Here is a 24,002-nt window from a genome sequence, read left to right on the forward strand (position 1 = left end):
GCCTCTGGAAAACCAGTTCTTAGTGCCTCGACTCAGTATATGAACTTTTCAGCCGGTTTTGCTTCAAGTTGAAGGAGCATTTTCGAAAGCTTTTGCGTTAAATAATTTTGTGTAGACATAAAGTAAAAGTAAAAGCTTGCAGGATTAATGTAATGATGCTCATGAAATACAATAAACCCTACAAACCCTACACAAATCGTGATATATTAGAAGTCTTCAATGTGCAATATTAACAGTTCCCATGTGCAATATAGTTTCTGATCCAGAAGGTTATGTAGCTATGTACATATGTATATTTCCACAGTTACACAAATTCTTTATTGTTCTTTTAATAAAACTATATTACTTGTTTATATTGTTTGAGCAGCTGGAGAGCACCGGAATTTCCTTGTCATAAGTTTCTTGCGTAACAATGATAATAAAGGCTTTCTGATTCTGATAAAAAGGCACACCAAGTTTAGATGGCAAATTGAGTTTTACTGAGCAACGAGACATCTGGATTCACAGACAGTCACATAAACATCTAATTAATAAAACTCCTAAAATCTTTATCAAATAACTGACGACAAAGAAAGCCCATGAGTAACAGTGATGTAAAACTGTTACTTTTTTTGTGAGGACTTACGTAAGTTTTACGTCTAACAAGGTATGAAGGAAATACTATTTAGTGTAAGGAAACAGGAATGCATTGAAAGGAGAAAAAGAGTGTGACTTCTATCATACCACTCCCTAAAACTCTAACCTCCACCCCCTCCAAGAAAAATGTACTGACAATGTCATGATGGGTCCATTGTTTGAGCTATTCCCTCCCCCTGGTTTTAAATAGCAATGCAGAGACAACAGGTGTCACAGCTTCACCTGGGAGCCCACTGAGAGAGTCAGAGACCTGGGAATAAAACTGCAGCGGATCTTTATTCTGATCAGCCTCGGCACTTACAACTGCTTTATCCTTAGTTTGCAGGCAAGACTATAAAGGTAGGTGAAAAAGCATGTTTGATTTAATACATGAATGTAACTATACAATATTGGAGCCTAAGCCTAAAGTTTATGCAATCTCTAAATGTTGAATAACTACAGTTTGAAATACCATTTAATTTTATTTTACTTCATGCCAAAATGAGCTTACACAGATTGCTACAGTATTTAAAAACGTATGCCGATGCAATGCTTTTATAAAACTTTTTTTATTTCAATTTACGGAAAATTATTGATTTATTTGATCAGTTCTAAACCTTAATCATACAATAATGTCTAACTGATTTTCTCCAAGGCATGGACAAGTACAGACTGCTCCTCAGCATCCTCTTTGTGACTCTGTCTTGGGGTTGTATGAGGACATCTGCTCAGAACAACCCAAACGCAACAGCAACAGGAGGAAATGCAACGGCACCAGGAGAAAATGCGACAGCACCAGGAGGAAATGCAACAGCCCCAGGAGGAAACGCAACAGCCCCAGGAGGAAACGCAACATCACCTGGAGGAAACGCAACAGCACCAGGAGGAAACGCAACAGCACCAGGAGGAAACGCAACAGCACCAGGAGGAAACGCAACAGCACCAGGAGGAAATGCGACAGCACCAGGAGGAAATGCAACAGCCCCAGGAGGAAACGCAACAGCCCCAGGAGGAAACGCAACATCACCTGGAGGAAACGCAACAGCACCAGGAGGAAACGCAACAGCACCAGGAGGAAACGCAACATCACCTGGAGGAAACGCAACAGCACCAGGAGGAAACGCGACGGCACCAGGAGGAAACGCAACAGCACCAGGAGGAAACGCGACGGCACCTGGAGGAAATGCAACATCACCTGGAGGAAACCCAACAGCACCAGGAGGAAACAATCCAACATCTCCCCCTATAATAAGCCAAGCTCCTCCATTGTCACCAAACACCTCAGTGGAAGCTCTTCCAGTGAGTAACATCATTGTAGAGTGACAGAAGAGCTGAAAACAGGATTGCACTTTAGCTCCATCTCTTTCATTTATGAATGAACCAGGTACGTTTCCACCCAATGTAAAATATCTTTTCTCTTTTCAGACAAATCTTTCCAGATCTGAGTGTGGAAAGTCACAACTGTGTGCAGCAGAGCCCTCTACTTGTGACCCAACAACAGATTCATCGTGCTTCTTTCTTGGTGCCCAGAAAAAGGGTGATAACTTTGAGTTTTCACTCTCAGGACAGTCTGATGGTTATGTGGCAGCATCTGTGCTGATTCCTACCATTGGGGTATGTCATGATTTCTCACTACAGCACACCTTTAGTTCAAGACAAAACCATGCTTTCTTTCTCATTTGAAGTCTTCCTCTCTCCCCCACAGAAAGAAGTTGTTTATATCTGTGCAAATGACAACAATAAAGTGAAGTTTTTTGGTGCCATTCTGGAAAACAACCAACTAAAATTAACAAATGTGAGTTTCACCATTAATCCTTCCACACTCAAATTTCCTGTTTCTAGATTTACACACATAATTTAGTAGATTGATATTTTTATGAAGTCATTTACTGTCCTAATCTATTTAAAATAATGTGCACAGATAATTATTTGAATTAGATTAAACACAGAAAACAATTTCTAAATAAATAATTTCAAATTGACAAATTTACTTTCAAAACATATGAAAATGGCAATATTAAAATATGCATTAAAAAGATTTTATTATTCTCACAAGAAGTTAAAAAAAGGGAAGTAGAAAAGTTAAAGTTTTTGGATGTAAGAAAGCCCATACACCTAAAGATATTTGATGCAATTATTTTCTTGAAGTTGAGTCATGGCATCTGGAGCACACATTTTATTTCCCCACTCATCCAGGAATAAATGACAACCTAAACTGACAAACAATTACTGGTTTTCTTTTAGCTGAAGTTATTGGGCGACTGATTTGAGCAGCTGTTTCATGTTACGATGATTTGCTGATAACAAACTTCAAATCACCTGAAGTTATGACGAGACTTTTGTGCTCAGTTTTCTCGAGAGATTTCTGTTATTAACCCAAAAAAGGCTAAGTTACTTCAGTAAAACCTGAAGTGTGAATTTTTTTGTAATACTACTTTTTGCTGTACAGCTCAGCGTAAACTCTGTGAAGGGTAAGGTCAGAGGCAGAACAATCCAGTGCACATTCGGCGCCACAGTACCAGACCCACGTGTTCCAGCAAGCAATAGAGCACGCAGAGCAGCAGATGTCACCCTCTCTGTCTCAACTGGACCGTACAACGCAAGTAAGTCAACATTTGAGCCCCATCTTAAAGCATTAAGATCAGTTCTTATAAGGATAATTTTTTGCACAAACTTTCTCAAATACTCGTGGCTTATGAATGACTTCTTCTTCTGATGGTTTTCCCAAGACTCTGACAGTTTAGGAACACCAACCCCAACAATAAGAGCAACTGTTCCTGACCTGGCAAACAGTAATACCACTGTTGTCAATGATATTAGCAACTCAACAAATACAAGCACACCACAAGGAAACTCAACAACATCAACAGGAAACTCAACAACATCAACAGGAAACTCAACAACATCAACAGGAAACTCAACAACATCAACAGGAAACTCAACAACATCAACAGGAAACTCAACAACACCAGGAGGAAACTCAACAACATCAACAGGAAACTCAACAACACAAGCTCCTGCATTGTCACCAAACACCTCAGTGGAGGCTCTTCCAGTGAGTAACATCATTGTAGAGTGACAGAAGAGCTGAAAACAGGATTGCACCTTAGCTCCATCTCTTTCATTTATGGATGAACCAGGTACGTTTCCAATCAATGTAAAATATCTTTTCTCTTTTCAGACAAATCTTTCCAGATCTGAGTGTGGAAAGACACAACTGTGTGCAGCAGAGCCCTCTACTTGTGACCCAACAACAGATTCATCGTGCTTCTTTCTTGGTGCCAAGAAAAATGGTGATAACTTTGAGTTTTCACTCTCAGGACAGTCTGATGGCTATGTTGCAGCATCTGTGCTGATTCCTCTCATTGGGGTATGTCATGTTTTCTCACTACAGCACACCTTTAGTTCAAGACAAAACCATGCTTTCTTTCTCATTTGAAGTCTTCCTCTCTCCCCCACAGAAAGAAGTTGTTTATGTCTGTGCAAATAACAACAATAAAGTAAAGTTTATTGGTGCCATTCTGGAGAGCAACCAACTTAAATTAACAACTGTGAGTTTCCCCATTATGCCTTCCACACTCAAATTTCAATATTCTAGATTGACACGCATAATTTAGGAGATTCACATTTATATGAAGTCATTTACTGGTCTTATCTATTAAAAAGAAATGTGCACAGATAATTATTTGAATTAGATTTAACACAAACACGATAGAAAATAATTTCTAAATAAATAATTTCAAATTGACAAATTTACTTTTAAAACTTATGAAAATGGCAATATTAAATCATGCATCAAATAGATTTTATTATTTCTCACAAGGTAAAATATGGGAAGTAAAAAAGTTAAAGTTTTTGGATGTGAGAAAGCCCATACACCTAAAGATATTTGATGCAATTATTTTCTTGAAGTTGAGTCATGGCATCTGGAGCACACATTTTATTTCCGCACTCATCCAGGAATAAATGACAACCTTAACTGACAAACAATTACTGGTTTTCTTTTAGCTGAAGTTTTTGGGCGACTGATTTGAGCAGCTGTTTCATGTTACGATGATTTGCTGATAACAAACTTCAAATCACCTGAAGTTATGACGAGACTTTTGTGCTCAGTTTTCTCGAGAGATTTCTGTTATTAACCCAAAAAAGGCTAAGTTACTCCACTAAAAGCTGAAGTCGAAATTTTTTTGTAATACTACTTTTTGCTGTACAGCTCAGCGTAAACTCTGTGAAGGGTAAGGTCAGAGGCAGAACAATCCAGTGCACATTCCTGGCCACAGTACCAGACCCACTTGTTCTAGCAAGCAAGAGAGCACGCAGAGCTACAGACGTCACCGTCTCTGTCTTAACTGGATCGTACAATACAAGTAAGTCAACATTTGAGCCCAATCTTAAAGCATTAAGATCAGTTCTTATAAGGATAATTTTTTGCACAAATCTTCTCAAATACATGTGGCTAATGAATGATTTCTTCTTCTGATGGTTTTCCCAAGGCTCTGACGATTTAGGAACACCAACCCCAACAATAAGAGCAACTGTTTCTGACCTGGCAAACAGTAATACCACTGTTGTCAATCAGATTAACAACTCAACCACACCTGCACCAGGAGGAAACTCAACAACTCAAGCAGGAAACACAGTCGGATCTCTACAGGTAAGTGGTACAAAAAAAAGAAAAAACTAAGAAACAATATCTGTACTATGGAATAACATGAGCTGGATGTCACATGGATGAATGTATTTTATTTTGCAGACAGATATCTCTAACACTGGGTGCCGTTCTGATAAACTTTGCGCAGCTGCGCCCTCATCATGCAATCCTTCTGCTGGAGGCACCTGCTCCTTTTTGTCGGCTAAGCAGAAGAGTGGTCAGATCTATTCCTTTGAGCTCTCAGGACTGTCAGATGGTTACATGGCCTCTGCCTTATCAACTACTTCTACCACGGTTTGTCCATCTTTCAAAATGCTAGCACCAAGAAATCAATTTTCTTCAGCTTAAAGTTTGTGTGTAAAATGTGTCTTGTTTTACAATGCAGAATAATGGATCCTTAGCCTATGTGTGTGCCAACAACAACGGTGCTGTTAAATTCATCACTGCTGTCCTCAATAATGATAACACATTGACAGAGAAAACGGTGAGTTGAATAACAATTTGGGAGATTGTTGGTGATGATTTACTTGTGAGCATGTTTGACTTACTGTGTTCAATAATTCCAGCACCACTGTTAGACACTACAGTGTTGTGTTCTTATTTCTTCCTTTATATTATATTCCTGCAGCAAAATGTGATCTCTGGCTCTGTAAAGGGGAAGATTAGTGGAAGACAAATCCAGTGTATATTTGAGGCCACACTTCCAGACACCAGTGTTCGTGCAGCGGTTTTCTCAATGTTAGTCGTTAATGGAACTTACAATTCCAGTAAGTATTTTGCAAGGCTCTCATTGACCATTCATTTGTATCTTGCTTTAAGAAAGCTGAATATATATATAATTTTTTTTTTGCAGGTTCAAATGCTTTTGGAAGTGCTTCTATTTTAGTGAGAACCAATGTAGTAAACCTCTCAGATCCTACAGCAAATATCACCAACCTTGTTACTTCTGGAGTGGCGCCACACTACCATCCCTTAATGCAAGGTATTTAAAGAGATGGAGGATTTTTGCAAAGGCACTGTCAAGTTTTACAAATCATAACCTGTTTATTGTCCTTTCCACTTAGCTCTGCTTGTCACCTTTGGCATCCTGGTTCTCACCATCCTAGGACACTGATTTAGACCATGTGTCCCTTCTTATCCATCAACAAATACCAGTGAATGGACGCTTTGAAGATTTAATAGAAGACAACATGTTGACAGAGCACTCCCCATCAATTTCCTTTAAAGCCAATGTTATACAGTTTCTTTATGTAATTTCTTGATGTCAGCATGAGTTTGTAACAGTGGAAAAAAAACAACACAGAACAGAGGAGCTCAATCTCTTGTATGCAAGTATTTAAATGCATGAATGTTGGATTTCTTGTCCTTCATAGAATTTTAGATATTAAAATTGAAATTTCAAATTTAAAAAGCTTTGCGCTCATTAAACATATCTAAAAGTTGCTAACCAAATTACTGTATTAACATACATGGAATAATTTATGTAAAATAGGTTTTAAGGTCTGGTTACCTCCTAAACCCATGTCTTTTCTGTAGTGGATTAAAGTGCCATCAAAAGTTGTAATTATTTTTTACAATGTTTTTTTGTTCTAATTATTATGATGTAATTGAATCATTAAAGTATCCTGTAAGAGATAGTCCTATTGATATTTTACTATGAAGTCAACTTTGACTGATGTTTTTTGTGTGTTTCTGTATAAATATATGTGTTTGTAAATCATACTACAATGAAATGGAGTATGCTATCTAACAATAGTAAAAGGGATTTTACACATTGCAAACTGTAATTGACCTCAAAGTAATGATTTTCAAATAAAGAATTAACACAAACTTATATATGTCAATTTGTTTTGATTGCTGTGACCACTAAGTGTGATGATGAAGTGATCTGTTGTAATGGTAAAAAAATGTCAGGTACGAGGCTTGATGAAGGACCCAAAATGCAGAGATGCGGTGGCACACAGTTCTAAAGCAAAGGGGGTTTATTTCCAAACAAAAGGTGCTGCTAAGCAGGGAAACCAATCAAACTCAAACTTTGGTGTAACCAGGCAGACATGGGAGAAGACAATCAGGGAAATTACTATTTGGACCAGCACAGAGGAAGGCAGAGACAAGACAAGACACAGGTGAAAACGATCAGGAGAGATTGTGACCAGGGAAGTAAAACTCAAAGATGACTAGAAAACCTTCAAAATAAAACATGAAGCAAAACTCTAACATGACAGACGAAAAAAGCAAAAACTAAGCTAAAAAACCCAAATCATGACATAAACAATGGAGAACATCCTGCAGTGGATAAATGTTGAGACCATTGACAGCATTTAAGAACTGGACCAAGTAAGAAAACACTTATAGAAAATGGCTTACTTTCCAGCTCCAACAAAATGAAGTCAATTTAGTCACCATTTTTTTGTGAAATGGATGCCACCATGTTGGAGCCAGAGGACACTAATAAGCAGTGATTGGTTCAAATTGGTCTGAGTCATTGTTTCTAAGGCAACCACTCTTGTTATTCAGGAGGGAGCTTGTTTTATGCCCCACCCCCAACCCCACTCCTACCACAGGGAGAATCTGTGAATAAAATATTTTGAATGATTCGACGTGGGGTCCGACAGCATTGGCCAGTTTACATTTTAAATAAATGGCTCTATAAAACAAATATAGTAAAAAAAAAGAAACAAGAACATGTGAATAAAAAAAAGAAACAAGAACATGTTAAAAAGGTATCAGAGCATTCTGACATATTCTGACAAATAGAATGACTGAGTAGCTGTTTCTCTATAGAAGTCTATGTGATTTTGGAGCCAGCAGGTACTTCCTGTTTCCAAAGTGAGGGGGGAGGGGTCACTCAGTCCAAGTCGTACACAGCCGATGGTTGGGACAATGAGAAGTAAAATTAGAGTTGGATGACATGTTTTAGGGCCCCTTGGTGGGGTGGGTGATGGGACACTGTGAGTAATAAGCAGGAGATGTCCCCTCAGTGCCCTACCTTGTTCTCTGCCTGCTGCCGTGTTGCTTTGGGGGTTCTGGCTGCCGGGGCTGCTGCGGCAGGGGTCTTGGTGAGGGGGTGGCTGGGCACTCTCCCTCCTTCCTTTCACATTCCACCATCCATTTTAGAAGAACATGAACACTCACTTAAGCACAGGTGTTAGCTTGCCTTTGCACTTATATTTGTGTGATTGATTGAATGAAATATTTCACACTAGTTGGTTTGAAGGCATAAGTATGCATGTGTGAACAATATCTGTATTGTGTACATGTTGACATGTGGACATTTTTGCAGCTAGCAGGTGTGTGAGTATAACATTTGAGTGTGTGTGTGGACAGGCCCCGCCCTTTGAGATTTGTATTACATCTGAACCTTACCGTAATGATAAACACCCAGTAGCTTGTTGCTTTATGCTGCTTCATGCCCCCCCCCCCCCTCCTATGATCACCCTCCTATCCCCCCCCCCTAACATCCCTCTCTCTTCTTCCTTTCTTTCCATTTCCATCCGGTCCAACACAAAAGATTCTCAAATATGATTAAAATGAATAAGGTTTGGCCTTGATTACAAAAGGGGTTTATTCAGACATACCTCTGGTTTGTCTGAAGATTAATAACCCCCGCTGCTACTTAAGGAGATCCAGTGCCAGTATTCAACACCAGTTCGTTGTTCCTCAACGGTACATAGACTGGTCTAATCTATGATCTCCATTCATGTCTTTTTGCCCTTCCCTAATCTTGCTATGCCTCGCCTACAGTGTTACTCGTCCCCGGGTACTCACCTGGTCACCAAAGGTCTCACTGGTTCCACGTCTCGCCACCTGCAACTGCCGTGCCATTCTGGAAATCTTCCTGCCGAAGCCCTCCAGCCCCGCCTCACCTTCAAACCAAGGATTCAAGCTCATTCCCTCAGATTCATCCTTTCAAGCCTACTAACAATATTACCTACCTACAATTAAATACCTCATACTTAACTCTCGCCTCCTCAGTTTTCTCAGTTCCAGCACCTGGGTCTGCCAAGTTAGAACATACCATGACAGATAGGGGGGTGATTATAGAAAAGGGGGGGGGGGGGTAAAACCATGAAGCAGCATAAAGCAAAAAGTTTCTAGATGGTTATACTCATTACGGTGAGGTCCAGATGTAACAGAAGTCTATAAGGGTGGGGCCTGTCTATACACACTCAAATGTTATAAACACACCTGTTGGCTCCAAAAATGTTCATGTCAACATGTACACAATATAAATATTGTTCCCACACGCATACTTGTGCATTCAGACCAACTAGTGTGAAATATTTCAATTCAATCAGGCATACTATTAGTACAAATGCTAGCTAACACTTGTGTTCAAGTCAGCGTTTGTGTTCTTCTAAAATGGATGATGGAATGTGAAAAGAAGGACGGAGAGTGCTCTGTCATCCCCACACCAAGACCCAGCCAGAACCCCCCCCCCAACCCCTGCACGGCAGCGGATAGAGAACAACTGCCCCCCTGGGCGATCACATTCACCACCCAGTCCAGGGCCAACAGGACCGCCGCGGGGGCTCCCAAAGCCAGAGAGCAGGGAGGCATGGAGGGACAGAGAGTCCAACTCCAGCCCAACCAGGAGAGCAGCCCTCCGCCATGCCGGGAGGGCCCAACGTGGGACCCCGCCCCAGAAGAGCGCACCTCAACACCACCCAGGATCAAAATTATTGACAAACATGGTAAAGCTTAACTCTATAATACCATTTTTAAGCAGCCTGAAGTTCCTGTGACGATAGTGGCACATATTATTCAGAAGTTTAAGACCCACGGGACAGTAGCCAACCTCCCTGGACGTGGCTGGAAGAGGAAGATTGATGACAAATTGAGGAGACAGATAGTTGGAACTGTATACAAAGAGCCCAGAACAACCTCCAAAGACATTAAAGGTGAACTCCTAGATCAAGGTACATCAGTGTCAGATGGCACCATTCGTCATTGATTGAGCCAGAATGGATTTCATGGGAGACGACCAAGGAGGACACCACTGTTGAAAGGAAATCATAAAAAAAGGGAGATTTGAATTAGCAAAAATGCATGTTGACAAGCCACAAAGCTTCTGGGAACATGTCCTTTGGACATATGAGACAAAACTGGAACTATTTGGTAAGGCACATCAGCTCTATGTTCGTAGACTCAAAATTGAAGCATACAACAGAAAGAACATGGTCTCTACTGAAAAACATGGAGGAGGCTCAGTTCTGTTTTGGGGCTGCTCTGCTGCATCTGGCACAGGATGTCCTGAAGTTGTGCAAGGTCAAATGAAATCTCAAGATTATCAAGACATTCTGGATAGAAAAGTGCTGCCTAGTGTCAGAGAGCTTGGTCTCAGTCGCAGGTCACGGGTCTTCCAACAGCACAACGATCCAAAACACACAGCCAAAAACCCCCAAGAATGGCTCAGAGAAAAGCGTTGGACTATTCTGAAGTGGCCTTTTATGAGCCCAGATCTGAATCTCATTGAACATCTGTGGAAAGCTGAAACACGCTTTTGGAGAAGACACCCGTCAAACCTGAGACAACTGGAGCAGTTTGTTCATGAGGAGTGGGCCAAAATACCTGTGGACAGATGCAGAAGGCTTACTGACAAATACAGAAATACAGAAACCGTTTAATAGCAGTAATTTTCTCAAAAGGTTGTGCAACAAAATTATCAAGTTATGGGTACCATCATTTTTGTCCAGCACCATTTTCATTAGTTTGCTTTTTAAATGATTCTGTTAATATATATATATATATATATATATATATATATATATATATATATATATATATATATATATATATATATATATATATATATATATATATATATATATATATATATATACATACACAGTGATCCCTTGCTATTCACGGTTTCGCTACTTCACGGATTTGCATCATGCATTGCGTTCTACATTATGATTGGCTAAAGAGTCACTCCGCTTTTTCTCTACCTGTGCGTCAATAACGATGCAGTTTTATATGTACATGTACGTAAATCAGCGTGCCAAATTTACAACACGTACGTGCAAATTCTCTTGCAATTTCGAGTTTCTCTAAAACCCATAGAAAAAAGAGCGACAACAACTGCCTATCACTATGTTCTTCTCCTGAACAAACACAGCTGCACCGCGGGGTTCAAAAGAAGAAAACACTGCAGAGCGGAGTCAGGATGCAGCGGATCAGTCTGAAGAGCAGTGAAATACACCTGAGTCTTTATTTGTTCCACTGTACTTTGTATTTTTTTTTAATTATCATTTTAATTTTTCTCCCGTTTAATTCAATTACTCTCATATAAACAAGGGTTTATTATATATATATAAACATATATATATATATATATATATATATATATATATTTGACAATAGCCACTTTGAAGACTTTCAGTCAGGGTTCAGACCACACCGCAACACTGAAGCTGTACTAGTTAGAGTCTAATTACTAAAAAATTGGCCTCAGAAAAGGCACTACTCTGTACTGTATTCTGGTCCTGTTAGACCTCCGCGCAGCCTTTGACATCATTGACCATAGTATTTTCCCTTAGCCTCCAAGCCCCTATCTTATGATATAAGCTCCCAGCTTATGCAAGAGAGGTCGACACAGTTTCTACATTCAAATTTACACTTAAAACATTCCTCTTTCGACAAGCCTTTTGCCAGACTAGCTGGAGAATATTTAACTTACTATTAACATGTTTGAATTAATCATAATAACAACAACAATTAGTTGCTAGTAGGCTGCTCCAGATCCTGCCCGCATCTTAACTTATCTTCGACCTGACCTGACCCGACTCTTGCACCACACACACTTCAAGGGATGATCAGATCCCATTGCAACCACGGGAATATTTTCAAGGGACCTCCACATCCCGCCTGCGGTACAACCTATTCAAAGCAGTACCCACAGACTACTGACAAGACTCACCTCTACTGACTCAAAAATAGGGCCACCATCAGTCAAATCCTCTACATGGATGACATCAACATATAGGCTAAGAGCATGACATTGAATCCCTCATACACAACAACCAGGATCTACAGTACTGACATTGGGATGTCATTCGGGACCAAGAAATGCAGTCGGATGGTGACAAAGAGAGGCAAGGTAGTCCACACAGGAGGGGGTCTCACTCCAAGAAGGAATAACATTGATGACAGTCACAAGTACCTTTTGGAATTCCACAAATGGCAACCTGGAGCAGGCAACAAGGAAAGCTGCAACAGCTAAATACCTCCAACGAGTAAGGCAAGCCTTGCAAAGCCATTTCAATGGCAAGAACAAGACATGATCAATAAACAACTACGCACTGCCAGTTATCAGATACCCTGCAGAAATAATAAGATGGCCAAAGAAAGAGATACAGACCGCGAATATTAAAACATTAAAGCTCCCCACCATGCATGGAGGGTTCCATCCCAAATCCAGCACCCTGAGACTGTATGCTAGCCGCAAGGAAGGAGGCCGAGGACAAGTGAGCGTAGAAGCCACTATCCAGGATGAAACATCCAAGATGCATGAGTACATCAAGCTCAAGGCCCCAACTGACAGTGTGCTCAGTGAATGTCTCAGGCAATGGAGAGCAGAGGATACAGTGCTGGAGGACAGATCGTCATGGGAGGACAAACCCCTGCATGGGATGTACCACCGGACCATAACTGAAGTGGCTGATATCAAGAAGTCCTACCAATGGCTAGAAAGGGCTGGCCTTACAGGACAGCACTGAAGCGCTCATCCTGGCAGCTCAGGAACAAGCCCTGAGCACCAGAGCAATAAAGGCTCAAATCTACCACACCAGACAAGACCCAAGGTGTAGGTTGTGCAAAGAGGCGCCTGAAACAATCCAGCACATAACTACAGGGTGCTTCCCCGTCTCATTCCCACCTATAAATCATCCCTGCTCCCCCATGAAACTGTACTACCCCATTCACAAATAAAAATAAATTTTTACAGTAGTAGTTCATTTTGTGCATAATTATATGTTGTTGCTGATAGTAAATGAATTTAAGCAGCAAAAGCTTAAAAACCACTTGGGAGCCAAAAGAGCTGGTTCTAGCCCCGAACCCCCTCCAGTCAGAATGACCTTTTGCATTTGAGGAGGAGAAAGAAACTGCCCGAAGCATTTAATAGTTCTTTTTTTATTTCAAAAGGCTTTATTTCAGATCTGATAGATATGTCATTTTGAGCAGTGGCTTAGACCACATGTTTATTTTTTTGAGTCATTTTTCACGCCGTTGTGAAACTATGTCCTAGAAAAGGTTTGTTTGACTAAAAGCAGCATATTCACTAAGAGAACACTGGGAACACTTTGAAAATAGAACAAAGATGATCGGAGTTGGACTTTGGAGTGATGAATTTGATTTTGAAGACTGCATGCAGCAAAAGAGAAAGAGAGAAGAGAAAATAAGTAGTAGGGGGTGAGACACTAGGAGGTGACATCTAAGGAATTGAACCATTTAGACTTTAGACTTTGTTTTGACTGGACAAAAACAAACAGAAGGAGGTTAACTTTCCCTCTGAAATTATGTTTCGTTTAACTTATGTCTTGATAAAATAGGCCTACCACTTTCAACGTATCAAATAGTCTGCTTTTTATAAAACTCAATGAAAACTTAAATGTAAACTAAAAAATATAATGAGATTAAATCCTAATAACTGAGTTTTTGAAGGGATCATGGTATGAGTGTTATAACGCCCTGATGAGGTGTCCATTATCAGAAAATAATGGACTTCTCCAAAGCATCCCTCAACTGCAATCAGGCTCTGACGTCGTACATTAATTTCAGCCGCATGATACCTCATTGGAGCATTATTCTTTACACAATACATAATAGTTATAAATTAAAAATCATTAGTTCATTTCGATTAATGCAATTATTTGACACCCATAATATTGGGTATTTGTTTTTTTTAGGGCAAATTCAATTTAAGTTGCATTTCACAGTTTTTTTTTTTAGTTTTCCAATGTTATGTCATATCATTGACAAATGATTAGCACTGTTCTAAATGAGAGGTGTGGTTGACAGCTGTCTGTCCAAGAGCAAACAACCCACTGATGATACTTAACATAAGCACAAGCACTCACAAAGCCAGTTCTCTTTAGCTTCTGTCACCTTTTAGTGTTTAAATTTTACATTGTAATATTTTGCTTTGGGGTAAAACACATTTTAATGATTAAAGAAATTAGTGTTGGGGAGTAAAGTAAATTTTCTAAACACACTTGTTGGCAAGAATCTTGTCATTCACAATAAATATTTCTGAAAGTAGTTAAGAAACCAACAACACATAAGTAATGCCACTGTTTCTGAAAGAACTACTCTTTTATAAGTCAAAGACTTTTGAATTCTGCCATTTCAAGAGTTCACACATTTTTTTTGTTTTTTACAAGAAATATAACTTTAAAAGTAAGCAATAAATTACTTATAACAGATAAAAATGTTGCTCACATGTAACATTTATTGGACCTTACCTTTTTATTATTAACATAAAAACCTGAATTTTTGGTCAAATTTGCAAGTTAAAATTGACCAATATTTGTTAGCAGAAAGGAATTTGTTGGAAGAAAAGAATTGCAGGCCCTTATTACATCACAGCCTGAAATCCTTGTCCACCCTTCCCTGGGGGACTTTTGGTGTCAGTATTGGTTGTTGACTAGTCTGTTGTCTTAACTCTTCCCTCCCCTAAGTTAAAATAGGAGACAGAGACAACAGGTGTCACAGCTTTACTTGGGACCTGACTGAAAACGTCAGGGAAAGTCCACCTAAAGCCACACCTGAGAAGAAACTACAAAAAGCCATCATTCTGAGTTGGTTCACTGCTTCAGCTTTCACGCCGTTTCTGTCCTTCCTTTGAAGACTACACAGGTAGGTTTAAATACATTTTCTACTTCTTCCTATTTAACCAATAACTCTGAAATGTCTTTGGTTGTAATTTACCAATACCTAAAATATTGCAATGCTAAAAAGCTGTGATGTAAAAATGATAATATTTTTTTTATTCAAATATTACAATTTCCTTAAAATACCAATATAAATATTGTCATATTTTGAAAGGTTAGTTCAAAGCGTCCTTTGTCAGTATACAAAACTGATAAAAGTCTTACAGATTCACATAGAGTAATTTTCTGTTAAATGCATTTTGAAATAATCTTTATTTGGTTATTTAGGTCTAAACTACATTATTTTGTTTTCTAACAATATTATCTGGGTCTCTCTGTTCAAGGCATGGAAAAATACAAGCCTCTGCTCTGCATCGTCTTTATGACTTTGTCTTGGGGATGTATTAGGGTCTTTGCTCAGAATACTACGGATGGTTTGAGCACTACGCCAGCAGGAATGCCTTTACCTGTTTCCAGTGACATTGTTACAACTTCTACCAAAAATTCTGCAAAGACTACAATCCACAGTGTGACAACAGGTATAGCTCAAAGAATGACAGCAAGTTCAACCCAAAGTGTGGCAGCAGGTACAACCCAGAGTGTGGCTGCAGGTACAATACAGAGCATGGCAGCGGGAACAACCAAGAGCGTGGCATCGGGTACAACCCAGAGCGTGGCAGCGGGTACAAGCCAGAAAGTGGAAGCGGGTACAACCCAGAGCGTGGCAGCGGGAACAACCGAGAGCGTGGCAGAGGGTACAAGCCAGAAAGTGGAAGGGGGTACAACCCAGAGCGTGGCAGCGGGAACAACAAAGAGCGTGGCATCGGGTACAACCCAGAGCGTGGCAGAGGGTACAAGCCAGAAAGTGGAAGGGGGTACAACCCAGAGCGTGGCACCGGGTACAACCCAGAGCGTGGCATCGGGTACAACCCAGAGCTTGGCAGCGGGTACAACCCAGAGTGTGGTAGCAGGTACAACCCAGAGTGGGCCAGCAGGTACAACCCAGAGCATGGTAGGAGGTACCAGCCAGAGTGTGGGTGCAAGTAAAACCCAGAGCGTGGCATCGGGTACAACCCAGAGTGTGGCTGCAGGTACAACACTGAGCATGGCAGCACATACAACCCAGAGTTTTACGATGTCTGCAACTCAGAGCGTGGCCGCAGGAACAACCCAAAGCATGACAATATCTACAATACCAAGCATGGCACAAACAACCCAAAGCTTGACAATATCTGCTATCCCAAGCGTGGCAAAAACAACCCAAAGCGTGACAATGTCTGCAACTCGATACGTGGAACCAGGTACAACCCAAAGCCTGGTTGCGGGTACAAGCCAGACCGTTACAATGGCTGCAACCCAGAGCATGGCAGGAGGTCTAACCCAGAGCACGACAAACAATTCAACGCAGACTGTGGCAGCAGGTCCAACCCACAACACCCTGGCAGGGAACAACTCAACATATCAGCCCACCACAACAACAGCTCCCCCTGTGTCACCAAACGTCACTGTGGAAACTCTTCCAGTGAGTGATATTTAATTTGAGACAAATTACAACAGAAGGAAGAACGACACCTCTTTCATGAAAAAAAAAGCAAATTTTCACACAAAGTATCTATCCTTTCTTTTTTTAGGGGAATGTTTCCAGAAATGAGTGTGGAAAGACACAACTGTGTGCAGCAGAGCCCCCAGAATGTGACCCATCCAAAGACAAATCCTGCTTTTTTCTTGGTGCCCAGCAGAAGAACGGTCAAAACTTTAACTTTGCACTCTCAGGACAGACTGATGGTTATATTGCAGCAACTGTGTCAAATAATGCCAATGGGGTATGTTACCTTATGATATTACAATGACCATAAATGTTCTGACAATCTAATGCTGTTTCTGTGGTTTACAGGCTTTTAAGTGTTTGTTTTTTCCCCCACAGAAGGCAGTTACCTATATCTGTGCCAACGAAAACAAGGAAGTACGATTTCTTACCGCCATCTTGGAAAATGACGTGCTAATATTTAGAAATGTAAGTTTTACAGTTATTGTTCATACACTTTTTCTATTCTGTCTTTTCATGTCCCTTGAATTTCCTTAAAGACTATGTATTTGTTATCCTAAATATTACAAATTTTTGTTAATGTTTAGGCAATTTAAAGCAGCAAAATCAAACATTTTGCTTTGTTGTGACAGGATGAGAAAGCAAAGATTATGGGAAAAAAATGATTTGGAAAAAATAAAATATCAAAAAATATATTTGCTAAAAGAAAAACATGTATGTTGTACTTTCCTTTGTAAACAGTTTGAAAAAACTTAATGGATAACTGCGTCTCAGTAGGAAAAAAAGGGTCTCTGACTGCTAGCCCTCAGCCATTGAGAATGTTACAATATTCTGGTATGGGCATTAATCCTATTAGACACATCCGACCTAATGACGTTACAAAGTACACACAAGGTAAAGGACGAGTTCTAAATCAGGTTAACACTATTGATACAACCAGGGTAATGTGATATTTGGACAGACAAGTCCTATATTTGCATAAACTCCTTTTGTAAACTTTACTTTGTCAATTATTTTTCTGTTTCGTTTATCTTGTCTACATTTCCGAGCAGACAGAAAAAACAGTGAGAGTAATGAAGACTGGGGAGAAGTTGGGGGAGATCCCAAAAGTCAGGGGGACAAAAAGAAAAGAAAAACAGAATTTGCCGAAGGTTTATTGTGGACAACATGTAAATATTTACCAAAGGGTGTATTTTTGTTCACAAGCCCGCATTGGGACCTAAACATCCAAATGAACAAAAGTGGCACACTTATAGCTAATAACTGCACAAACCCTCGTGTTTATGTCAAACACTTACATAACCTGTAGAAATACTTGTGTTTGTACAAGGTAAAGTACCTGTGCTCAGGTGAGTGTTTGTTAAGTTTTTGTAAATGGAAACCTGGATCTGCCCACAGCGTCTGCAGCACCAAATCCAAGGTTTGTCAAAAGCCACCTCCCTCCCAAAACACCAATATAAGATTAAAATTGTTCTTTTTTTTATTGCCTTCTAAAAATACATTTATAATAGCATACTCTGGAAACTGATACCCCTTAGTGCCCCCACCCCTATCAGTTCTAAGGAATCTAATGAGATTATTTCTACTGTTTTAATAGATTTTTGCAAACAAAACCAACTCCAAAGCCAAATGAAAGAAAAAAAACATTCCAACAAAACTGCTTGGAAATGTACTAGTTATAACTTTTACATACCACACCTTTGCCTTGAGCATGTCTCATTAACCATGCAAAAATCTACTATGTTACTCTGCTGAAAACAGAAGTTAACATAACTAAGAACAGGTTTCATTCCTGCAACCCTAAATTTTGAAGTTGTTTTTTTGATTCAGGCGAGACTTGAAGGAAGATTTTTATAAATGAGTTTTCATACTTTGTTTCATAACTACCAAATCTTTTTTTATTTATTTAAGGCTCACCTCTCTATAGAGTAATAACTATCGCTCCTCTGCAGCTCAGCGTAAACTCTGTGAAGGGCAAGGTCAACGGCAGAACAATCCAGTGCACATTCTTGGCTACAGTACCAGACCCTCTTGTTTCTGGAACTTCTAGAGCACGCAGAGCTACAGGCATCGCCCTTTCCGTCTCAACCGGATCATACAACGCTAGTAAGAAGACATCTGAGACATTTTATTTGAAAATGTTTACATGTTTAATGGGTAGTATCACAGAATCAATGCAAGTATTTCCTCAGGTAAATTATTTTATAATCACTGTGTTTTCTTTTCTGATGTTTGTCACAGCTTCCAGTAGTGTGGGAACTCCAACCCCAGTAATTTCCACAAAGGTTGACAGCCTGACAGACATTAATGCTACTCTTGTCAATGAGATCTCCCCAAACACAACAGCTTCAACAGAAGGAAACACAACAGCTTTTCCTATAATTACCAGCTCTGCTGCAGCAGTTCCACCTCTACTGGTAAGTGATAACAAAAAATTTAGAAAAACGTATAAAGGCTATGAAATGGCATGACCTGTATGTCACATGCATGAATATATTTGATTTTCCAGACTGCTGTGTCTAACAGTGGCTGCGGTTCTGAAAAACTCTGTGCAGCTGAGCCCTCATCATGCAACCCCGCTGTTGAAGGCACCTGCTCCTTTTTGTCTGCCAAGCATAAGAGTGGTCAGATCTTTTCCTTTGAGCTTTCAGGACGGTCAAGTGGTTACATCGGCTCTGTCTTTTCTCCTACCACTATTCAGGTATGACGGATGGTACTATTGTGAAACATAATCTTGTATTAAAGAGCTTTGTGTATCAAATGAATATAAAATGAGTCTGGTTTTATGACACAGGGTAATAACGACTCAACCTATGTGTGCGCCAACAACAATGGTACTGTTAAATTCATCACTGCCGTCCTCAACGATAACACATTGACAGAGAAATCGGTGAGTTAAAATGAAATGGAAGGCCTGTTGTTGTCAAGCGATTTGAATTTTACATCTCTAATTTTTATTGGGGCCAATAAACATTAAATACACTCATGTTGTACTATTTTACCTACTGTTACTCAAAGGGGCTTTTCCAATACTTTTTATCCCTTACACTACAGTGTTGTGTTCTTATTTCCCGCTTCATGTTATTCTGCAGCTGAACGTTACCTCTGGCTCTGTGAGGGGAACTATTACTGGAGATAAAATCCAGTGTATATTTGAGGCCACACTTCCGGACACCTCTAAACGAGCAGCAGGTTATTCAGTGTCAATATTAAGTGGAACTTTCAACTTCAGTAAGCATTTTCAAAGGCTCCCATTGATCCATCATTTGTATATTGCGTTTAGAAAGCTGTCCCTTTCTAATAATCTATTATTCTCATCCAGGTTCTGGAGCTTTAGGAACTCCTGAAACCCTTTTGAAAACCAATGTGGTAAACCTGACCGACCCTACCGCAAATGTCACCAGCCTTTCCAACATCAACGGTACAAATTCTGGAGTGGTGCCACACCACCAACCTTTAATACAAGGTACATAAAGCGATGCATGGTTTTCACCACGGCACCAACATGATTTACAAAACATGACTTCTTTTTGCCTCTTTCCCTTTAGCTCTGCTAGTTCCTGTTGGCGTCTTGGCTCTCACCATCCTAGGACACTGATTCAATCACTTCTCATCTATTAACAATTGCCAGTGAATGTACATTTTTGAAGCCAATTCCCACAAGAGTATTCCTTGTAGATTTACTTTCAAATCCATGATGCAGTTTTCTGAATTATTTTACAAGTGTAAAATGGTGTAACAGTAGAAAACAATGAAGAAGAGTTCAACGTCTTGTATGCAAGTATTTAAATGCATGAATGTTGTATCTCTGCTCCTTCAAAGAGGTGTATGGGTCTTTAAAACCCCATAATTGGAGTTTACAAAAAGCTTTACCACTGTTAGTAATACATTTATGTGCTTTTGACATGAAAAAGTATTTTTTGTAAAGCCTGATAACTTGATAACTAACCCTGGAAATGTAACCTTATGTCTGCTGAGAGGGTGTTGCTAATACCGGTAAATCATTTGAGATTTGGTCACTGAGACAGCTCAAAATTAGGATGTTAACAACAACCAATGAAAGTTAGTGTAATGGCTTCAATATTTTAACACATAAACACTGAAAGCATGTGTAGCTGCACAGTGAACAAGTGTGGGGGACAAATAATTGTAATATTAAGTTTAACAGGTTACCCTACCATTTTGCTCAAATGATGAAAACATATTTATTTAAAAAAAACTCTTCTACTCTGAGGCTTCTGCAAATAAAGGAAATGTTGTTGTCAAATCTCCATTTTGTTGTGTATTTTATTCTTAACTAACTCTTTTACTACTGCTAACTACAGGTTCTCCTCATTTTAAGTATCTGGTGAATGCAGTGATGTAGACGTTATTGCAACACAGAGCTTACACCAGACGGAACATTTGTATTATGAACTGCGTAAAGGCATCATTGGTGCAAATACTTCTCATCCCACTGGGGCAATGAGTGTGCTGATATTATCTTAAGCACAAACAAACAACACTGCTATGTATATTAAAGTTGTATCACATAACTGTTGCGGCCTGCACTTAAGCAGGTCGCAGGTAATGAAGATAGTAGCATTGTTGTTGATCAGCTGCTGGTCTGACTGATCTGACAGTACCTGTTCCAGCTCCAGGTTGAAGTGTACAGGAAGCTTACTCACACAGATCAGTACCAGTTATTTAATTCAAACCACCCTTTACAGCAAAAACTAGACATGATCAGGACTTTACAACACAGAGCCCAGGCGGTGCCCACAAGCTCTGACGGAAAGAAGAAAGAAGAGCAATACATCCATCAAGCCCTCCGAACCTGTGGATATCCCAAATGGGCATTCACCAGATCCCTACAGGAAAACAAGACAAAAGGGAACAAGAGCCTAAAAGGAACAGTATTTCAATTCCTTATATCTCAGGCCTGTCTAAAAAACTAAAAAGGATTTTTAGACAACACAATATCCCAGTTCATCTCAAACCAGTTAATACTCTCAGACAAAAACTGGTTAGCTCCCCAACCCCCAGCTGAGGACAAAGGACTCTTAACAACCAGAAACCATGTAGTCTAAGTTGACAATACCATCCAGTTTCAGGTCTGACTCCATCCCCCTGAGCTACCAGATATACCAGCTCTTTTACCAGCTAATTCAGAATTGACAAAGCCTCTTGGATAAGAGGTGCAATGTCTCCTAACTTTAAAAACTAAGTCCAGATGACAGCCCCTAAACCCACCACTGTGATGGAATCAACCTGGATGAATGAGAGTCTTCATAGACACACTGGACTCAGTAGTTAATGTCATTAGTCTTGGTGTGGACTGGTGTATTGCCATATACCTTAAAACCCCATCCATCCATTTTCTAAACCCATTTTGTCCCTTTTGTGGTCATGGCGCTACCGGAGTCGCAGGATTGCCAGGCTGGCGAACCTGGACAGGTCTCACACTGTCGCTGGGCCACAATCACACACCCATACACGCTCACATTCACACCCAGGGACAACTTAGAGTAACCAATTGACCTATGAAGCATGTTTTGGGATAATGGGAGAAGGCTGGAGTCCCTGGAGAAAACCCATGCATGAACTGGGAGAACACGTAAACTGCACACAGAAGGGTTCCTAGCTTGTGATTCTTTTGGGTCCTCCAGCTGGGACTTGAACCACGGGCGCTAACTACTGCACCAGCGTGCTGCCCCCTTAAACACCAAGATGAATATTGTCATTTTAAATGTACAGGATATGCTCCATATGACTAGGAGCAAAATGAAGTGGAATTTTTGAATAAGCTTGCTTTGATCAGCACTTTTATCAAAAATGACAAGCATTCTAGTGTCTATGTCATTGGTGACATGAATGTAGATATCACAGAGAGGCAGTTATGTGTGATGACAATAACTGCACAGACAGCATGCATCAGGTATTGTATAGTTATATAGTCAGTGCTTTACTTGAAGCAGGTGTGCCTTTCCGTAAATGCAAAAGAAAAGGAAAATTTAGGCCATGCTGGAGCACTAAACCCCAAGCTGAAGCCCTGGATGTTGTACCTTCCTCGAATTTAGCCAGCAGGCCTAGACAGGGTTCTATCTTTGAGCATAAAAAGCGTACAAATGTAAGTTATAAATATGTGAAAAGATTAATTAACAAGAACGAGCAAATTATAAGGACTGATCCATGACTAAAAAACTCTCAGAGCTTTTTGAAAAGAAGGAAAAGCTATTAATAACCACAACCTCCCTTACCCAACACTATAGATGAAGTCTCTGGCTTGAATAGGATTGTAGACATTTGGGTGCAGCATTATCATAAATTGTTTAACTGTGTTCAGAGTGAATCATGCTATGTTGAGAACATTGATTATGTTGAGTCTATTAAAGCACATGAGGTTTACAAAGCAATTTAAGAGCTATGTGAAAATAAAACAACTGGTATGGATCAATTTTCTGCTGGGGATCTTAAGTTTGCAAGTATGAGTTTAGTGCATCTTCTTGCCATATGCTTTACTGCCTTTGTTATGCCAAGTTTTATCCCAGACTCAATGATGAAACTACAAAACAGGTGGGGAAACTGCAGTGGAAACAAGTTGCAGCAAAGCTCCCTTCTTGCAGGCTGGAGGTCAACACAGTGCTTTTAAAGGCTGCTGCCATCAGTTTGGGTCCATCCTTTCCAACACCACACCTGAAAGTAATCAGAAAGTATGATGCACGGGGCTTCTGTCCTCTATTCTCATCTACTTCTCTCTTCTATTCTTGATAATTTAATTATTACTTAGTTCTCTGTGTCTCTCTTTGGTGCAGTGCGATTCTTGTGTTGTCTCTCTTTCTCTCTCCCCTCTGGGGGAGAGGAAAGGAATCCAGATTCCAGTTGGCTTGTCTATGCTCCTGTACCTGGTGCGTACCTCGCCTCTGGCTCGTCTGCGCTCCTTCTCCTTTACTTTGCCGTGGACCTTGCATCTGGCTTGTCTTGCGCCCCCAGCCATCCTCTGTTCCATCTGGATGAAGCTCATCTGCTACACTATTCAAATATGTAGTTGTAGAGTTAAATAAACTAATTCTTCTCTAAGAGTTCTGGTACATCACCTGTCCATCCTGGGAGAGGATCCATCTTCATCCCTGAGGTTTCTTCTTTTTTTTACATTCCTTTTTTACGAGTTTTTACTTACAGAGAAGGAGGGTCTGGTGCTGTTCCTCACTTTGATATGTATGAATGTGAGCACCCACTCGTTTTATTGGATTGGGAGGGGATGGTGCTCAGAGAGGAGGTTTTTTAGAGGATTGCTCACAAAAGCGTGACTGGATCAAAATATCACCACTGGTTTTCT

At 40.0% G+C, this 24,002-nt stretch overlaps 2 protein-coding genes across 4 annotated transcripts; both read left to right on the forward strand.

Annotated features, from left to right (window-relative positions):
• Positions 1-829: 829 nt before the first annotated feature.
• On the forward strand, positions 830-7,100 carry LOC101171531 (putative GPI-anchored protein pfl2). The gene is made up of 15 exons (XM_020711757.2): positions 830-975; positions 1,271-1,914; positions 2,041-2,229; positions 2,321-2,410; positions 3,065-3,218; positions 3,345-3,670; positions 3,797-3,985; positions 4,077-4,166; positions 4,829-4,982; positions 5,109-5,269; positions 5,369-5,560; positions 5,652-5,750; positions 5,895-6,033; positions 6,120-6,248; positions 6,331-7,100. Exons 2-15 carry the CDS (start codon positions 1,273-1,275, stop codon positions 6,378-6,380), a joined length of 2,604 nt encoding a protein of 867 aa, XP_020567416.1. The 5' UTR covers positions 830-975; positions 1,271-1,272; the 3' UTR covers positions 6,381-7,100.
• Positions 7,101-14,968: 7,868 nt separating this feature from the next.
• On the forward strand, positions 14,969-20,955 carry LOC101163613 (cell wall protein AWA1). 3 transcript variants are annotated; one of them, XM_023948890.1, is made up of 12 exons: positions 14,969-15,124; positions 15,483-15,989; positions 16,110-16,660; positions 16,770-16,961; positions 17,063-17,152; positions 18,637-18,790; positions 18,926-19,101; positions 19,194-19,385; positions 19,479-19,574; positions 19,777-19,915; positions 20,007-20,150; positions 20,233-20,955. In XM_023948890.1, exons 2-12 carry the CDS (start codon positions 15,485-15,487, stop codon positions 20,280-20,282), a joined length of 2,289 nt encoding a protein of 762 aa, XP_023804658.1. In that variant the 5' UTR covers positions 14,969-15,124; positions 15,483-15,484; the 3' UTR covers positions 20,283-20,955. The 3 variants fall into 3 exon arrangements, with proteins under 3 accessions (XP_023804658.1, XP_023804657.1, XP_004080010.2); XM_023948889.1 differs by having other exon boundaries at positions 15,483-15,656; positions 15,705-16,660; XM_004079962.4 differs by having other exon boundaries at positions 15,483-16,660.
• Positions 20,956-24,002: the final 3,047 nt, after the last annotated feature.

The sequence above is a fragment of the Oryzias latipes genome, chromosome 18, assembly GCF_002234675.1.
Source record: "Oryzias latipes chromosome 18, ASM223467v1".
NCBI lineage: Eukaryota > Metazoa > Chordata > Actinopteri > Beloniformes > Adrianichthyidae > Oryzias > Oryzias latipes.

Coding starts and splice junctions, on each gene's coding strand:
- LOC101163613 (XM_004079962.4), top strand. CDS start 15,485: ATGGAAAAATACAAGCCTCTGCTCTGCATCGTCTTTATGACTTTGTCT. Junction 17,153..18,636: donor ACGTGCTAATATTTAGAAAT/GTAAGTTTTACA, acceptor GCTCCTCTGCAG/CTCAGCGTAAACTCTGTGAA. Junction 19,575..19,776: donor ACACATTGACAGAGAAATCG/GTGAGTTAAAAT, acceptor GTTATTCTGCAG/CTGAACGTTACCTCTGGCTC.
- LOC101171531 (XM_020711757.2), top strand. CDS start 1,273: ATGGACAAGTACAGACTGCTCCTCAGCATCCTCTTTGTGACTCTGTCT. Junction 6,034..6,119: donor TAATGGAACTTACAATTCCA/GTAAGTATTTTG, acceptor TTTTTTTTGCAG/GTTCAAATGCTTTTGGAAGT. Junction 6,249..6,330: donor CTACCATCCCTTAATGCAAG/GTATTTAAAGAG, acceptor CTTTCCACTTAG/CTCTGCTTGTCACCTTTGGC.